The sequence below is a fragment of the Rattus norvegicus genome, chromosome 4, assembly GCF_021556685.1.
Source record: "Rattus norvegicus strain SHRSP/BbbUtx chromosome 4, alternate assembly SHRSP_T2T, whole genome shotgun sequence".
NCBI lineage: Eukaryota > Metazoa > Chordata > Mammalia > Rodentia > Muridae > Rattus > Rattus norvegicus.
Window position 1 is genome coordinate 130,672,102 of NC_141537.1, and position 20,001 is coordinate 130,692,102.

The 20,001-nt window shown below is 40.1% G+C and overlaps 1 protein-coding gene across 3 annotated transcripts in view; it reads right to left on the bottom strand.

Moving 5' to 3' along the window:
- Positions 1-20,001, bottom strand: part of Tafa4 (TAFA chemokine like family member 4) — a 233,082-nt gene that overhangs the window by 25,691 nt on the left and 187,390 nt on the right. For all 3 annotated transcript variants that reach the window (XM_087659337.1, NM_001443712.1, NM_001134700.1), the window contains 1 exon segment: positions 6,271-6,426. In XM_087659337.1, the coding sequence (XP_087515463.1) occupies positions 6,271-6,426 (156 nt within the window).

The window sequence follows — 20,001 nt, forward strand, 5'->3', positions numbered from 1 at the left end:
TTATTTCCAGAAGTTCACAGAGTCCTAATGAGCTGCTATGTAAGCCCATGATGGTTCCTTTGGTTTTTTTGTTTTTAATGATCTGAGTGATTTTTTTCCCCTTGCCAAACCCAGATTTACAAATACATGCATGAATATTGAAGACTTTCAAGTCAGGGTTTCTCAACCTTGGCACTATTACCATTTGAGGCCAGGTAATACTTTCTTTTGCAATCTACCCTATGCACTGGAAACTGTTTGGCAACCACTACGTAATAGATACCCAATAGACACTTTTCCAAGTCTACCCAATGTCTCCATTGGGCACAAAATTCCATATTTCTCAGCCATTGATGTTTTAGGATATGTGAGCAAACTCAATTAAAAATGGGAGACTGCACTAATTTATTGGATCTATTCAAAACTTTGGTTACTGGAAAGAACCTAATCCACAATAAAAGACATATCAACCCTGTATCATGTCTTCCTTCCCCTACTATGAATAATGCTGCACTTCTCCAACTTGTATTTACTCACTTGCTCTCACTCACAAACCCAGAGCTCACTATATAACCTGTGCTGAGGAGACCTGCCAAATGAAGGAACCACACTTTGCCCTTTCAGGGATCCCAGGATGCTCTAAAGGAACTTGGCTCATAGCAAATCCTCATCTTTTCTACTGGCACTCAATCTGTGCTTCCTCTATGCTCCAAAAAAATGAACTCCCAGAAGCAGTGAAATCCCATCCCGATTCCAGAGCTCTGTGTTCTTCCAGGCTTCGGGCATCCATGTTTGTCCATCCACTCACATACTCTTTGTGTTCTTTCCCCTCCTCCGCCTTTTCATCTTCTACCAATCAGTTTGGACTCCCTGCTTTTCATGGGGATCACCCTACATTCTCTGTTCTGCCACAGAATCCTGCATTTGTGAGAGTTTATCTTTCTCTCTTTCCTTGTGTACTATGAACTCCTTAGAAATGGAGTCCACCATTACACTACCCCCAGCATATAGAGAAAGGTCAGTCAGTAACAAGTTGCCCAGTTAAAGCTTGATGAATTATTCTAGAGATTCAAGAGGCACATCCTGGCAACCTCCAAGGTGCTCGTGTGAAGTAAACTTCAGTACCACTATCCTGACTATTTGTGACAGAAACTCAGTGGCGAGGAGAATAAACGTGACTGAAACACCAAGCCCAGTGAGGACACATTATAGAAAGAGAGCCTGTCTCATCACACAGTTCCCCGGAGCCATGGGAACTGTTGGGTCAAATAGTAACTCTCTTCTCTAGTTCAACCAGTCTGTAACAAGACAGAAAGATAGAAAAATTGAAGGCTTATCAAAAGATTTAAAAACACCTTTAAAAGTAACTGTCTTCTTTCCCAAAGCTTTTGTCTTATTAATCTGTTTTAAATCCGATATTTACAAAGCATTCATTTTGACAGAATAAATTAAGCTTTCTTGTAGTACACATTTATCTTGCTTTATCATAAAGCCAGTCAGCATTATCCCTATAGGGCTGTGGTATGATAAATGTCTAGAATATTGTTCCCATCACAAGATGGCCTTGTGTGTGCCAGTATAGATCTTAAATAAAAAACTCTTACCCACAGAACAACTGCCTGTTTCAGGCCACAAGGAGCCATGGCTCAAAATAACTCCCCTTCCTTCTTCTAAATCCCCACAGTGTATTGAAAATAAATTTAAATCATCCAGAGCTAATTGTAATTTAAAAACTGGGGCGATTGGGTAAAAATATCTAAGTTTTGTATTTAACTAATGAAGGCTAAGCTTTTACAGAGAAGCATTGAAAGCACCAGATAAGTATCTGTGGTGTGGATTAACAATAATGCAAAAGGATATTCCAATTTCTGTGTCAACATTAATTAGTGCCCGGCTCCAACATCTCCGTGCCTTTGTTTTAATTTAAATGTAAATTTGAGTGAATTTTATATTTTATATCCTCTCTACTCTTATTTACAAATAAGATAAGAGGGACACAGCAGCAGAGAATGGGTCTTCCCACATGCCAATTACCATGATACTGCATAATTATTATGGGATAAAGATTAAGCAGGTAAAGCTAAAAAGCCCTAATGGAAACATTCAGATGGTCAGGTGGATAGGAAACAGATGCTCATCCTAAGTAAAGCTTAAAGCCTCTATGCTCCCTCAGTGACTTTGATCCAATAGATATTCATTGAATGTGGCCATTTACCTCAGAATGTGCAGAGACAGAGCAAGAGGAAACCAACAGTGTTTTTTCAGGATGCTGCTTGGTAGTCTCTAGCAAAATTGTTATATTGAAGTTGCATATTACATAAATCCAACACCATGCTGTCTAATATGAAGCTTTGTCTGAGATATACCCATCTCAAACATCCCCACCATGTGTAAGTCATCCTCTCTCTGCAGAGAGAGAGCATTTATATCAACACAGAAGGCCTTGCTCCACAGAACATCGTAGACTGTAGCCAACTGCCAAGTAAGTGAATGGCTACCATCACTCATTGGTCCTAAAATGCTTGAAAGATCAGTCATGTAGCTGGCCTGTGAGTGTGTTGGATTTCCCAGGGACAGGACCAAAATGCTCACAAATGAAGGGATAGCTAAGATACAGCCAATCCTTTCAATGGAATTCTGTGGGTACAGAAAAATCCAAGTTAATCAACACAGATACCAATGACCCAATACTGTTGGGAGAATCTAGGTAGACCTAAAAAATTAAACAAAACATTCATTGACACTGCAATCTAGACCAAGGACTACATCCTATCTCCAAAATTAATGCACCAAAAATACACTAACTAAATATTATAGTTACTCAAGGGTGAAAGCCAAAGATGGAGGTTGGGTATTTATATACTGTCTATATGGAGGTGGGGAGATATCTAGGGTATTCATACACTTTCTTTGTGGGTGAGACTTGGGGTGTTCATCTATTTCCTCTACCAAGATGATGGTGACAACAGGAATCATCATCATGTCAGTAGTTTTCAAGTGCCATCAAAAGTGCTGAATCCTGCAAACATTACATATAAAACTTCTTATCCAAAGATGCTAGGCTAGACAGGATGTAAAAATAGTCCATATTATGATTCACTGCTTCCTTTAGAAGAAGTTTCAAGCCCACAGAGACAAAGGTAGCTGTTATCTTCAACAATTAGTTAGGATGAGTCAGTTCTCTGTCAAACTAAAACTAGTTTGTGGCCAGCCTATGCTGGAAAGTGAAAAATACTGTTTGCAAACCATCAGGAGGGTATGCACACAGCGGGGTTTCATAGAAAAAAATGGTATGGAGAAAAATATAGGATATGCAAAGTACAGAAGCATTTAGTAAGTCAGCCTTGTGTCCTGGGGACTAAGGCAATGATCCTGGAGAGGAGATGAGTGGAAATCAATACGTTCTAGGTTGGCTAAGGCAGAAGAAACTGAGTCACACTAAGATCTTAGAAGCTTTCTTAAGCAAAAAACAGAATCGGAATCTCCTCTTAAATGTGGTTTTAGCATGGGAGTCGCAGGTCCACTCTGTTTTACAGAAGACTTTTTCTGGGTGTGGGATGGAAATAGAAGATGAAGAATCAGGAACCTGGTAAAAATATACATTGGTCCCTAGAGTGTGGAATTAGCAAGTGTAGGTTCAGAAAAAGTGGAACCATGTGAGAGACAGAAAGGAGAGAGAACACACGGGACTTGGAATAGTGCAGGGAAAAGATAAATAAATACTCCCTATGCTCCTGGCTGAGAACAGAGGAACTTGGTGAGTTTATAAGTTTTAACATGTTTGTTAATGCTTTGAAAGTATCTTATAATGTATTTTGATTATATTCATCAACAGTCCACACTGTTACTGTCCCAGGTTCATCCTCAACCTTCCTAACTTCCTATCCACTTGTTGCTGTTACTTAAAGCTCACTGAATCCTGCTTGTATTACCCACATACACTCTCAGCATGAGACCATCCACTGGAGCATGGTGGACCAACCACTGTGCCACTCCTTTTGAAAACTTTCTCTCACTCCCCAAGGGAGCCATCAACTGTTAAAGCTAAGAGCTTAAACTCTCGCTAAGGCTAGAGTTAAAACCCTAAGAGCTCCTCCTCGGTAAAGGAGGGGGTTACTGAACCCTTCCTGAGTCCATGCTAGAATGTTGCCTGGCTTGATCCTGTCCAGGCAACCATAGTTGCTCTGGTTTGAGTGCAAAGGTCCTGTCACATCCAGAAGGCATTCTTTGGCTCCTTTCTCCCTGACCTCTAACTCTCATATCCTTTTCACTCTCTTTCACAATGGTCCCTGAGCCTTGGGGCAGGGGTGGGAGTTGGGGTGTAACACAGGTTGGTGGAGCACTCCTCTGACTGATACTTAAAACCAAAGTGCGGGGACTGACTCTCTGAGTTAAGTACAGTCTACTCTGAAGTGTCTGGTTGTTTTTGTTGTTTTAAATGTTAAAGATTCTTTTCTCCTTTTTTATGGGTCTACAAATCCTTTGTCAATAATCTACAGAATGCTAAAGAATAAAAGCTTTAGAAGACAGGAGTGAAAGCTTCTTGATGTAATATGAGGTTCTTTACCTTGCCACATGCCATACTGTGTGAAGATTCACATCCTGCACTAGAGAAATTGTACAACCTATGATACTCAGGATGCACATGGAGTGGGTCTGTTAGGTAATAGACAAGGTATGTACCCTCTTACCCTTTTAATCTGAATTTAATACAATCGGACCCATGGTTTCTAGTAAGGAATTGTAGAGAGAAAAGTTTCCCTTTGCACTTTCCCCCTCGAAAGGTGGCTGATGGACTCAACATACAACAGTGACCACCAGTGCATGAACAGAGGGACATCTCTGTGTTTGGGGGTGAGGAGTGGACTCAGTTATTACGCTGACTGTGAAATAAGATGTGACATTAAGAATCTGATTGCTAGGGTCTTCACTGTTAACCTTTCAACATGTATCTAAAGAGTGCCTCAGCTTGAGATGGTCAGACTCATGGAGCTTCCAGATAACTGTAGAGGGAGCACGATATATATAGCTCGTCCTCTGGGGAATGAAATGTATTTCCAACAACAAACCTGCTACAAGAGTCTTGGGACTCAGAATCAATCCCAGGTCTCCCCCAACAACCCACAATGGTCATTCTTCATACATACCTGCTCTCTCACACACAAGCTATCAGCACAGTACTCTATGGGACTTGAAGACAAGCAAGGAATAATACATTGATCCCAAACTATTGTCAGGAAAGTTACTCCAAAGGTGATTTATAATGTTTCTTAACACAATAAAGTAGGGGCTGGAAAAGTGGCTCACTGGTTAAAAATACTTGAGGATCTTGTAGAGAGCTCAAGTTCAGTTCCCAGCACCCACATGAAATTCTGTGAGGGGGCCTAGCACCCTCTTCTGGTCTCTACTGGCACCACCCCATGCACATGGTGCACATACAAACATGCAGGCAAAACACTCATGCAATTACATTTTTAAAACATAAAAACTTACGAGTAATGAAAAAATATTAGTGACAAGGGAGATATTACTGTATACCACTAAGCAGGAAATAAAATAAATAACACACTGCCAGTTCTAAGTATCACTTCTCCATATACATTGACCAAACATTCTTGCACTTAAATGATCACAGATAGAACACACGTGTATTGATAATTACAGAATTTCTGTCTCCATAACATATAAGGCAATCGCTACTTATATAGCATTTCCTATGCTGTAGTATTTCAGGAATTATAAGAGAGATGACTTCAAGTATTCAAGAAAATGCATACAGGTGACCAACACAATCCATCATTCTTAAATAAGACTTTTCAACCTCCATAGATATTTGGGTATTCATAGAGAATCCCAGAACTGATCCCTTAAGAATAGTAGGGAACTTATATATGCAAATGGAATAAGAGAGAGACTCTAAAGAAAGAAGTGCTTAGTCTGCATGGCATTTGGAAATAGATGAGCAAAGAGGCTTTAAAGCACGCACACACACACACACACACACAAATACATGCACACACGCATGCACATACACACATGTGCATGCACACACATACACACACACATAAACACATGCATACACACACATGTCCCCCCATACATGCACATACACACACACACACACACACACACAATCCCCTTGAGATTATTAAAGACCTGCCTTATTCATCAGGAGATTTTGAAACATATTTATGTTAAGTTTTGGACCGATACCTCAAAGCACCCTAGATTTCTACACACTGATGTTTAGCCCTTTCATAGTGCTGGTGAGATTGACTGGAAAGGTCTTACCTTCAACACAAGAAGGCTGTGCCCGAGTTGTGCCAGCCACCTGACCTGGGAAGCAGGAACACTTGACCGTCTGAGAGCGCTCCTCTATGCGGTTCTTATTGCAGCAGCGGTGCACAGCGACCACCTCACACGTACCTTGCTTGATCACATGGTGACCTGGGAGTTACAGAGAGATCACACAGACCAAGTGCTGTTAGAGTGGAGCAGAATTACCAAGAACTTAGTGACACTGTGGCTACTATATTGCTCCCGCCTGACATGCTGTTCTCACCCAACGGGTTATGCCTATGTATCTTGATAATGTTTTCATTTGATGATATTTCAAAGTAATATAAAATTAGTAGGAAAAGCAATGGATCCTCCAGAATCTCAGCTCTAGAATTCCTGTGTTATTTCATGTTCATGACATGGCCTCAGAAATGTTGCTGAAATTAAGATTGATGATTGTTTGATTTTAGAGAAGCAAATCCTAGCTTATCCAGATGGAGACAATTGAATCCCATGAGCCCATAAACACTGAAAGACTGAAAGCATACCCAGGGTTAAGGACTGCTGCTGTCTCGCAGATGGAGGCAACAACATGTGCATGAACTAGACATGTCCATTGTATCAAACATGAATTCAACCAAGAACCTGAGAGAGTCTGAAGCCAATTTTTCCCTACAGGCTACATAAAGGACTGCAGCCCTGTTGATATCTTGACTGTTGATATCTTAGTCATGAGACCCTTGAGAGATAATCAGCCAGACCCAGAGACTTCACATCTTCTGGGATGAGATACTTATTTGATGGCAATGTGTTAGAGCAGGTATTGGAAACTAACTGTTCACCCAGATTTACCAGTGTACACTTGACCACATTTGAGTCATCGTTCATGACCTGTCTCGCTGATACTCATTTACTCCTCAAGACATTGGTGCATATTTTCTAAAAAATGGACATCCTTGTGCAATTAGTCAGATTGCCTTCTGATTAACAGTCATGCAATATCTATATGTGCAGTCAGTCCCAGCAATGTACCATATCTCCCCTGCCCAGATTCTACTAAGGAAGCATGCCTCCCATTTGATTGCTACATTCTGCTAGCTCCCTTTAATCAGAACCTATTCTTCAACAATCTTCCTTGACCTTAACATAGTTAAAAGAACACACACATGGCAATCACTTTAAAGTTTTCTCCCTTTGTTTTTGTGTTGTTGTTGCTGGTGGTGGTGGTGATGTTTTGTTTTTGTTTTTGTTTTGTGTGTGTGTGATTCTTCCTCTTGATAAGATTCAGGTCATTCAGTTTTAGCCAAGAACCCTGATGGCCCTTCATATTCTCCTACAAGAAGACTACATATGATGCCCTGTTATCCCATTCTTGCAGTGCTATCTTTAGTCACCTGGTATCTCTGAGGCCTCTTTGTTGTGAAATTCGATTTTCTCTAATAATTTAATACACGTTTTGAGAAGAGAAATATTGAAACTACATCACCTTATTTGTCAGCCTCCAATCCTCTCATTTTAGTACCCTCCAATGATTTATACCTGAATCGATCATTAATTTGATGGTTATACGGCTGACTCTATCAGTATTCAGATTGCCCTGGATCTGCACAGGACACCCTTCACACTTGTTTTCTCAGCAATTTCTACTCTCTTAAACGATTTCCTAAGCTTATGGTTCACAAGTCCATTCTAGGCAAACCATTCTTCCCAGCTCTCTTCATTTCTCTAGCCTTGATGACTTTTAAAAGTGATGACGCCTATGTCGTCACGACACTGAGAACTGTGCGTAGGCCTGCGAGATTTAAGAAGCGAATGACCCGAGTGTGTCTTTCTTAAATTTCGCAGGCCTACGCCCAGTTCTCAGTATCATGATGATGCAGGCATCATTAAAAAAAGAAGTAGTTAGACTTATAAGCCATGGTCTGTATATGTAGGCTTAGTCATTACTCCACCTGAGTGACCTGGATTCTGTTAGTGACACATGTACATATACATGGCTGGAGTCTATGCAGAAATCAAGTTCTAGTCCAGTGTCACAAGTTCATGCTACTCCCTCCTATACTTGTCTCTCCATTACTAACAATAATGATAAACCTGACTCCCACAGTCATAGACACCAGAATAGAATGCATATCAGACTTGTTTTCATCACCAATAGTGTGCAGCAGATGGTTATATGAGTGCCAGGGCATGTCAAAGGTAAGGAAGCTTGCATCCCTGATGATCACATCCCTCACTTGGGGACAACTGTGGTATAAGCAAATACATTCTATTGCCAAGATCTATGTAGATGAGCCTGAAAAGCAAAGCTGTTCTAGTCACCTCTACCCCAGAAGGAGCTGGTCTGTGTGACTGTGATGCACCATACAGAACTAAAGATTGTCATTCATTTTTTCTGATGAAATGGATGTAACTGAACGTGGAGCTATGACAGTCTTATCGACAAAAGCAACAACATTCAAGTTTAGGGATTTGACACAGATTTTGGGCAAGGGCATCAGCATTCCAACCAAGAAAAAAAAAACAGTATGCCTTACTAGAGTATTAAATGATCCTAGAGAGTCCATAATGAAGGCAACTCTATGCTTCATTTAGAAACTGAAAGAAATATGCTTTAATAACTTCTTAGAAAAGTTAACAAGTAATTTCAACCTTTAGTAATAACATGGTCTGCTTGGTGCTCTGTTGCCGTTTGGATAGCTACATAAAAACACAAATGCATTATCTTCTAGTCAAACTTAGAGTTGTCTAGGCCTCCCGGAATGATCATTTTCCCTGACTTAAGCCTGCACTTACTTATACAAGCCAATCTATTGTGCTTCCTTGGCTTTAAGACTTACTACATTATCTTCTATCCTAAAAGAAAATAGCACAGCAAATAACATCCTACAATAATAATTGACACTGTTTAAAATCTTAAGGAGTACCCATATCATACTATGTCTGAGAATTTAATGACATCTCATATTTGATTAAATATGGCAGGCACTGTTATAAATATTTTATAAATATCCTGTGTGATCTAATAAAAATGCAGTGAGATAGGAACTGTTCCTAGTCCAGTTATATTTCTTAACAAACTATATAAAAATTGTTTCACCCAAGGTCACATAAAGACATGACTTGCATTTGAATCTCACCTCTTCACAGTCTGTATAGAATGGAAGAAAATCATGCCCCTGCCTCAACCATTCTCACAGTACATGCCAGCATCCGACCAAAACTTATTTTCCTACTCTGTGGTAGTGTTTGTATGACTCCAGATACACATGGGTTCTGGAAATGTGTGTCATGGTGACACTGGACCTTAATCTCTGGTTAAATTTGTTTCATTCTTCTCCAGTCTCCCAGTACAGAAGATAAACACTCCTGAGCATGTACTGTACCCAGAATTTACAAATTGACACTGTTTGCCCACTTCATTTGCAGAGAAGTAGGACTGAAAGGATATACACAAGGGGAAAGAGGCATACTCCCTATAGTTGACCACTGTGGCACTCGGCCCGAAGCAGTGCTTTAGTTCCAGACCAAGGTCAGGGAAAGATACCCAGGTACAAAGGCAAATTAGTAAGGACTTTTTAAAAAGATATTGGCCCTTTTTATTCTCTTTGGGCCTTCAGTGAGGTGGCTGAGGCCTGTACACACTGCAAACGATGAATGAGCTAAACTACACACTCAAATGCTAACTTGATCCACATGTATGTTCATCAAGTCCCCTGGAATAATGCTGGACCAAGTGTCTCAGCACCCCTTGGGGAAGTCAAGTCACCACAGAAAACTCACCGCCATGAATGTTGCATGATATACAGTGTTGTTAGATGGAGGGAAACAAATTTGTGCTTTTCATAGTAAACTTACCTTGAAAGGCACAGGACCAATGCCTGATAAGGAACCCCAACAGCAAGGCTGTATCAAGCGAGCTCACTTCTGACACAGAGACGTTTTCCCCCTTCAATAGGAGAGTAATATTCTCATGAATGAGGCCCATCTGAAAACTTCAATGTTAAGAATGTAATGATAAGTGACCAGCTATATATGGAACTTCTCAGGCGATTTAAGGGTTTGAGCATTGTGTTGGGGGAGAGAAGACCAAGTAATCCAAAAGTAGGGATATTTCCTGAAGGGACACTAGGCAAAAATAAAATAAAGCAAAACCCCCCTTTATCCTGCCTGTGGAACTTTGTCAGTTGCTAGGCTGTTTCCCTTTATGCTTTGCCTGTATGGGCAGAGTATGGGTAAATAGAAACATACTTATCTCTTCTCATTCTACCCAAGCCTACAATGATCTGCCAAACTACAGAGCAGGTGACTCTGATGCTCTCTGAGACATGTTATTGAAGTGGGGAAACTTGAAACTGTTAAGTAATTCTTTTCCACACCTCTGAAGTCACATTCAAGGCTTGCGTATTTTCCTTTCAAAAGAGAAGACTTAAGATATTGGCAGAATTGTAAAATGCAGGAAGCTTCCCTCGCACACCAGGATAGTTAATGTGCACAGCACTATTAAAGGGGTTATGATAATCCTTGCAATAAAAATTGATTGCTTCAGGATTGCTGTAGAGGGTGGATTAACTCCATCTGAAGAGTAAATAGCTTAAACACATATCAGGGCTTTTTTATTATTATTAAATATGCCTTTAAGAAAATTTTCAAACAACAGGGAAAATACTCATTTGTCCCAGGCAAGCAAGGCTGTTCTACTGTGAAATGGGGAAACTACAAAGCCACATACACAACAGAACTTCCTCTACACTGTTGATAGCCAGAACAGTGGGAGAGCTTGGACTGGGGTGGCTTCCCCATGCTCAAAAGAACACCCTCAAAGAGGAGTCACACGCTCCAGCCATCCTCTCGGAAGACACTGCTCAAAGCGGGTCTTCTATCTGGCAGGTGTCTCCATGGAAGCAGAACCGAGGAGGGAGGAGACAAATGCAAGATTTCCACACATGACATCAGAGGAAAGAGGGGAACATCCATGCTTCTGGTAAAACCATGGCCACAATTCCCATGTAGTTTCCTTATTTGTTTGTTTGTTTGTTTATTTATTTATTCATTCATTCATTCTAACCCCATCCCAAAGTAACATGTTTATGCAAGAAAGCACACATCCAAGGGCAGAAGCAAAGAACCTTATCATCATTATCTGAATTTGATCAATTCGATCAATCCCTAAGAGAGACAAACATCTACTGAATCTTTCCAGGTTCTCTGCCAGTGCTCGCTTGCTTACGCTCTCTCTCTCTCTCTCTCTCTCTCTCTCTCTCTCTCTCTCTCTCTCTCTCTCTCTCTCTCTCTACCCCCTTTTTTATTTTTACTTCTTTTATTGTTTTTCCCTATTTACTTCCTTTGTCTTCTTTTCTTTTCATGTCTTTTTCCTATTATTTATTTATTTTTACACTTGAAATTTTATTCCTCTCCTGGTCCACCCTCTGACTGTTCCACATCCCATACCTCCCCCCATCCCACCCTCCTCCATGATGATGTCCCCACCCGACCCACCCCACCAGACCTCTAAACTTCCTGGAGCGCCCAGTCTCTTGAGGATTAGGTACATCTTCTCTGACTGAACCCAGACCAAGGCGTCCTCTGCTGTATATGTGTTGGGGGCCTCATCTCAGCTGGTGTATGTTGCCTGGTTGGTGATTCAGTGTCTGAGAGATCTCAGAATCCAGGTTAATTGAGACTGCTGGTCTACCTACAGGGTTGCCTTCCTCCTCAGCTTCCTACAGCTTTTCCCTAATTTAACCAGGGGGATCAGCAGCTTCTGTTCATTGGTTGGGTGCACATATCTGCATCTAACTCTTTCAGTTGCTTGTGGGGTCATTTGGAGGGCAGTCATGATAGGTCCCTTTTTGTGAATGCTCCATAACTTCAGTAATGGTGTCAGATGTTGGGGCTTCCCCTTCAGTTGGATCCCACTTTGGGCCTGTCATTGGACCTCCTTTTCCACAGGCTCTTCTCCATTTCCATCCCTGCATTTCTTTTAGATAGAAAGAATTATGGGTCAGAGTTTGACTGCAGAATAGGAACCCCATCCCTCACTTTATGCCCTGTCTTTCTGCTAGAGGCAGGCTCAACAAGTTCCCTCTCCCCACTGTAGGGCATTTCATGTAGCACCCTGACCCTGGCTTTGAGTCCTGAGAGTCTCTCACTTCCCAGGGTCTCTGATATATTCTGGAGGGTCCTCCCAACCATCTTCCTCCCAAGGTTGCTTGTTTCCATTCTTTCTGCTGGCCCTCAGGGTTTCAGTCATTTTCCCTCCACCCAATATCAGATCATGTTCTCTTCTCCCCCCCAACCCCCATTCCCTTACTTTACCCATCCCTACCTCCCAACCTCCCCCATTGTGGTTGCTTTCTTCTCCCTCCCAAGTGGGACCGAGTCATCTTCACTTGGGCCCTTCAGCTTGTTGATGTATTTGAGTTCCGTGGACTGTATCTTGGGGATTCTGTAGAACTTTTTGGCTAATATCCACTTATTAGTGAGAACATACCATGCATGTTTTTGGCTCTGAATTACCTCACTCAGGATGATATTTTCTAGTTCCACCCATTTGCCTGCAAAACTCAGGATGTCCTCATTCTTAATAGCTGAGCAGTATTCCATTGTGTAAATTAACCACATTTTCTGTATCCATTCTTCTGTCATAGGACATCTGGGTTGTTTCTACTTCTTCCTATCAAAAATAAGGCTGCTATGAACATAGTGGAAGACATGCCCCTGTGGCATGGTAGGCATCTTTTGGGTGTATTCCAAAGAGTGGTATTCTTGGGTCTTTACGTAGATTTATTTCCAATTTACTGAGGAACCTCCAAATTGATTTCCAGAGTGGTTGTACCAGTTTGCAATCCCACCAGCAGTGAAGGAGTGTTCCTCTTTCTCCACATCCTTGCCAACATGTGTTGTCACCTAAGGTTTTGATCTTAGCCATTCCAACTGGTGCAAAGTGGAAAGGCAGGGTCATTTTGATTTGCATTTCTCTGATCACTAAGAATTTTGAACCTTTCTTTAGGTTCTTCTCAGCCATTTGATATTCCTCTGTTGTGAATTCTCAGTTTAGTTCTATACCCCATTTTTTGATTGGATTGTTTTGTTTTATGGTGGTTAGCTTCTTAAGTTTTTATGTATTTTAGATATTAGCCCTCTATCAGATATGGGGTTAGTGAAGATTTTTCCTAATCTGTAGGTTGCCGATTTGTTTTATTGACAATGTCCTTTTGCCTTACAGATGCTTTCCAGTTTAATAAAGTCCCATTTATCAATTCTTGATCTTAGAGCATAAGCCACTTTAGTTTTGTTTAGAAAATTTCTCCCTGTGCCAATGAGTTCAAGGCTCTTTCCCAGTTTCTCTTCTATTAGATTGAGTGTATCTGGTTTTATGCTGAGCTCCTAGATCCACTTGGACATGAACTTTGTGCATGGTAACAAATATAGGTCTATTTTTGTTTTTCTACATACAGACAGCCAGTTAGACCAGCACCATTTATTGAAGATGCTTTTTTTTTCCATTGTATACTTTTGGCTTCTTTGTAAAAGATCAAGTGTGCATAAGTATGTGGTTTTATTTCTGGGTCTTCAATTCCATTCCATTGATCAACCTGTCTGTCTCTGTACCAATACCATGCAGTTTTTATCACTATTGCACTGTAGTAGAGCTTGAGGTTAGGAATGGTGATTCCCAGCTTTTCTTTTATTGTTAAAAATTGTTTTGCTATTCTGTGTTATTTGCCTTTACATATAAATTTGAGAATTGCTCTTTCCATGTCTTTGAAGAATTGTGTTGGGATTTTAATAGAGATTGCATTGAATCTGTAGATTGCCTTTGGTAGGATGGCCATTTTTACTATGTTAATTCTGCCAATCCATGAACATGGGAGATCTCTACATTTTCTGAGATTTTCAATTTCTTTCTTGAGAAACTTGAAGTTCTTATCATAAAGATCTTTCACTTCTTTGGTTAGAGTTACCCCGAGATATTTTGTGTGTGAAGGGAGTTATTTCCCTAATTTCTTTTTCAACCTGCTTATCATTTATATAAAGGAAGGCTACCAATTTACTTGACTTAATTCTATTTCCAGCTACTTTGCTGAAGTTGTTTATCAGCTGGAGAAGTTCGCTGGTAGAATTTTTGGGGTCACTTATGTTTACTATCATCTGCAAATAGTGATGCCTTTAATTTTTCTTTGCCAATTTATATCCCTTTGATCTCTTTTTGTTGTCTTATTGTTCTAGGTAGCACTTCAAGTACTATATTGAATAGATATGGGGAAAATGGATTTCCTTGTCTTGTCCCCGATTTTAGTGGGATTTTTTTCAAGTACCTCTGTTCAATTTGATATTGGCTGTTGGTTTGCAGAAAATTGCTTTTATTATAGTTAGGTATAGGCCTTGAATTCCTGACTGCTCCAGTACTTTTAACATGCAGGGATTTTGTATTTTGTGAAATGCTTTTTCTGCACCTAAGGAGATGATCATGTGATTTTTTTTGTTTGTTTACATGGTGGATTATGTTCATGGATTGTCATATACTGAATAACCCTTGCATCCCTGGGATGAAGCCTATGTGGTCATGATGAATGATGGTTTTGATACATTCTTGGATTCAGTTTGGAAAATTTTTATTGAGTATTTTACATCAATATTCTTAAGTGAGATTGGTCTGAAGTTCTCTTTTTGGGTAGGGTCCTTGTGTGGTTTAGGTATCAGAGTAATTGTGCCTTCATAGAATGAATAAGGCAGTGTTCCTTCTGTTTCTATTTTATGGACTAGTTTGAGGAATATTGGTATCTGGTCTTCTTTAAGGTCTGGTAGAATTCTGAACTATATCCATCTTTCCCCAGGTATTTCTTTATTTTTGGTTGGAAGGTTTTTAATGACTTCTATTCTTTATGGGATATGGGCCTGTTTAGAAAGTTTATGTGCTCTTGATTTAACTATGATATGTGATATCTGTCTACAAAACAATCCATTTCATCTAGATTTTCCAGTTTGGTGAATATAGGCTTTTGGATTAGGATCTGACAATTTTTTGAATTTCCTCCATTTCTATTGTTATGTCTCCCTTTTCATTTCAGATTTTGTTAATTTGGATACTGCCTCTGGGCCCATTAGTTAGTTTGGCTAGGGGTTTATCTACCTTGTTGATTCTCTCAAAGAACCAGCTGATTCTTTGCATTGTTCTATTCGTGTCTATTTGGTTGATTTCAGCCCTGAGTTTGACTATTTCCTGTAGTCTACTCCTCTTGGGTGAGTTTGCTTCCTTTTGTTCTAGAGCTCTCTGGTGTGCTTTTAAGTAACTAGTGTAATATCTCTCCAGTTTCTTTACCAATGCATTTAGAGTTATTAATTTTCCTTTTCTTTCCACTGCTTTCATTGTGTCCCATAAGTTTGAGGATGATGTGTTAACATTTTCATTAAATTCCAGGAAGTCTTTCATTTCCTTCTTTATGTCATCCCTGACCAAATTACCATTGAGTAAAGAGTTGTTCAGTTTCCACATGTATGTGGGTGTTCTGTTGCTTATGCTGTTATTGAAGACCAAATTTAGGCCATGATGGTCTGATAAGATGCATGCGATTATTTCAATCTTCTTGTATCTGTTGAGGGTTGTGTTATATAGTCGATTTTGGAGAAGATAACATGAGGTGCTAAAGAGAAGGTGTATTCTTTTGTTTTAATGTGAAATGTTCTGTAGATATCTGTCAAATCCATTTGGTTCATACCTTCTATTAGTTTCACTGTCTCTCTGTTTACTTTCTGTTCCCATAACCTGTCCATTGGGAAAAGTGGGGTTCAATGTGTGTTTTGGACTTTAGTAAATTTTTTCTTTCTTTTCTTTTATTGGATATTTTTTATTTGCATTTCAAATGTTATTCCCTTACAAGAATTCCTGAATATAAGCCCCCTATCCCATCCCTGTCCCTTTCTTCTATAAGGGTGCTCCCTTCCCCCACCCACCCCCAACATTCCCCTACACTGGGAGGTCCAGTCTTGGCAAGACAAAGAGCTACTCCTTCCATTGGTGTCCAACAAGGACATCCTCTTCTACATAGTCAGCTACAGCCATGGGTCAGTCCATGTATAGTCTTTGGGTAGGTTTGATCCCTGTGAGCTCTGGTTGGTTGGCATTGTTGTTTTTATGGGGTTGCAAGACCCTTCACCTTTTTCAATCCTTTCTCTAATTCAAACAACGGATTCCTGTTCACAGTTCAATGGTTAGATGTTAACATTCGCCTCTGTATTTGACATGCTCTGGCTATGCCTCTCAGGAGACAGCTATATCCAGATCCTGCCAGCATGCACTTCTTAGCTTCGTCAGTATTATCTAGTTTTGGTGGCTGTATATCCATGTGGGGCAGGCTCTGAATGGCCATTCGTTGAGTCTCTGCTCCAAACTTTGCCTCCATACCACCTCCTATGAATATTTTGGTCCCATTTTTAAGAAAGAGTGAAGCATCAACACTTTGGTCGTCCTTCTTGAGCTTCTTGTGGTCTGTGGATTGTACCTTGGGTAATTCGAGCTCTTGGGCTAATATCCACTTATCAATGAGTGTATACCATGTGTGTCTTTCTGTGATTGGGTTACCTCACTTAGGATGATATTTTCTAGTTCCATCCACTTGCCTATGAATTTCATAATGTCATTGTTTATGATAGCTGAGTAGTGATCCATTGTATGGTGCAGAAATGCACCACATTTTCTGTATCCATTCCTCTGTTAAAGGGCATCTGGGTTCTTTCCAGTTTCTGCCTATTATAAATAAGGCGCCTATGAACATAGTGGAGCATGTGTTTTATTGAATGTTGGAGCATCTTTTGGGTATATGTCCAGGAGAGGTACAGCTGGGTTCTCACATAGTACAATGTCCAATTTTCTAAGGAACCTCCAGCTGATTTCCAAAGTGTTTATACAAGTTTGCAATCCCACCAACAATGGAAGAGTCTTCCTCTTTCTCTACATCCTTACCAGCATCTGTTCTCACCTGAGTTTTTGATTTTAGCCTTTCTGACTGGTGTGAGGTAGAATCTCAAGGTTGTTTTGATTTGCATTTCCCTGATGACTAAGGAAGTTGAGCATTTTTTTTAGGTATTTTTCAGCCATTCAATATTCTTCAGCTGAGAATTCTTTGTTTAGCTCAGTAACCCATTTTTAATAGGGTTATTTGGCTCTCTGGAGTCTAACATCTTGAGTTCTTTGTATATTTTGAATATTAGGCTTCTATCAGATGTAGGATTGGTAAAGATCTTTTCCCAATCTCTTGGTTGCCATTTTGTCCTAATGATACTGCCCCTGCCTTACAGAAGCTTTGCAGTTTTATGAAGTCCCATTTGTCAATTCTTGATCTTAGAGCATAAACCATTGGTGTTTGGTTCAGGAAATTTTCCCCAGTTTCCATGTGATCGAGAATCTTCCCCACTTTTTCTTCTATTAGTTTGAGTATATCTGACTTGATGTGGAGGTCCTTGATCCACTTGGACTTAACCGTGGTATAGGGTGATAAAGATGGATCGATCTGCATTCTTCTACATGCTGACCTCCAGTTGAACCAGCACCATTTGTTCAAAATACTATCTTTTTTCCATTGGATGGTTTTAGCTCCTTTGTCAAAGATCAAGTGACCATAGGTATGTGGGTTCATTTCTGGGTCATCAATTCTATTCCACTGATCTACCGGACTGGCTCTGTACCAATACCATACAGTTTTTATCACTATTGCTCTGGAATATGGCTTTAGGTCAGGGATGGTCATTACCCAGATCTTTTAGTGTTGAGGATAGTTTTTGCTGTCCTGAGTTTTTTGCTATTCCAAAAGAATTTGCAAATTGCTCTTTCTAATTCAATGAAAAAGTGAGTTGGAATTTTGATGGAGATTGCATTGAATCTGTAGATTGCTTTTGGCAAAATGGCCATTTTTACTATATAAATCCTGACAATCCATGAGCTTGGGAGGTCTTTCCATCTTCTGAGGTCTTCTTCAGTTTCTTTCTTCAGAGACTTGAAGTTCTTGTCATACAGATATTTCACTTGCTTGGTTAGAGTCACACTGAGGTATTTTAAGTTATTTGGGACTATTGTGAAGGGTGTCATTTCCCTAGTTTCTTTCTCAGCCTGTTTATTCTTTGAGTAGAGAAAGACTACTGATTTGTTTGAGTTAATTTTATACCCAGCCACTTTGCTGAAGTTGTTTATCAGTCTTAGTAGTTCTCTGGTGGAACTTTTGGGATCACTTGAGTATAGTATTATATCATCTGCAAATAGTGATATTTTGACTTCTTCCTTTCCAATTTGTATGCATTTGCCCTCCTCTCCTTGTCTGATTGTTCTGATTAAGACTTTGAGTACTATATTGAATAAGTAGATAGAGAGTGGGAAGCCTTATCTAGTCCCTGATTTTAGTGGGATTGCTTCAAGTTTCTCTCCATTTGGTTTAATGTTACCTACTGGTTTGCCGTATGTTGCTTTTACTATGTTTAGGTATGGGCCTTGAGTTCCTGATCTTTTCAGGACTTTTATCATGAAGGAGTGTTGAATTTTGTCAACGTTTCTAATGAAATGACCATGTGTTTTTTTTTCTTTGAGTTTGTTTACATAGTGGATTATGTTGATGGGTTTCTGTATATTGAACCATCCCTGATTCCCTGGGGTGAAGCCTACTTGATCATGATAGATGATCATGTTGATGTGTTCCTGAATTCAGTTTTTGAGAATGTTATTGAATATTTTTGTGTCAATATTGATAAGGGAAATTGATCTGAACTTCTCTTTCTTTTTTTTTAATATTTTGAGGATTACTTTTTTTATTGGTTATTTGTTTATTTACATTTCAAATGCTATTCCCTTCCCCAGTTTCCTGTCCATAAGCCCTCTATCCCCTCCCCTTCTTCTGTAAGGGTGTTCCCCCCATCCACCCCTTGTTACCACAACACCCCCTGACAATGCCCTACACTGGGGGTCCAATTTTGGTAGGACCAAGGGCTTCTCCTTCCATTGGTGCCCAGCAAGACCATCCTTTGCTACATATGCAGTTGGAGCCATGGGTTACCTTGGTTAGTGGTTTAGTCCCTAGAAGCTCTGGTTGGTTGGCATTGTTGTTCTTATGGAGTTGCAAGCCTCTTCAGCTCTTTCAATCCTTTCTCTAATTCCTCCAACGGGGGGTGGGGGGGGTTCCTGTTCTCAGTTCAGTGGTTTGCTGCATTTCCCTCTGTATTTGACATGTTCTGGCTGTGTCTCTGAGGAGAGATCTATATCCAGTTCCTGTCAGTATGCACTTCTTAGCTTCATCAGTCTTATCTACTTTCAGTGGCTGTATATATATATATGGGCTACATGTGGGGCAGGCTCTGAATGGCTGTTCCTTTAGTCTCTGCTCCAAACTTTGCAAAGTTTTCTTCTTTGTTGGGTCTTTGTGTGGTTTAGGTATTAAGCATAATTGTGGCTTCATAGGAATTTGGTAGTGCTCTGTCTGTTTCTATTTTGTGGAATAGTTTGGACAGAATTGGTATGAGGTCTTCTATGAAGGTCTGAAAGAATTCTGCACCTAACCCACCTGATCCTGGGCTCTTTTTGGTTGGGAGACTTTTAATAACTGCTTCTAGTTCTTCAGGAGTTATGGGATTGTTGAGAAGGTTTATCTGATCCTGATTTAACTTTGGTACCTGGTATCTGTCTAGAAAATTGTCCATTTCCTCCAGATTTTCCAATTTTGTTGAATATAGGCTTTTGTCGTAGGATCTGATGATTTT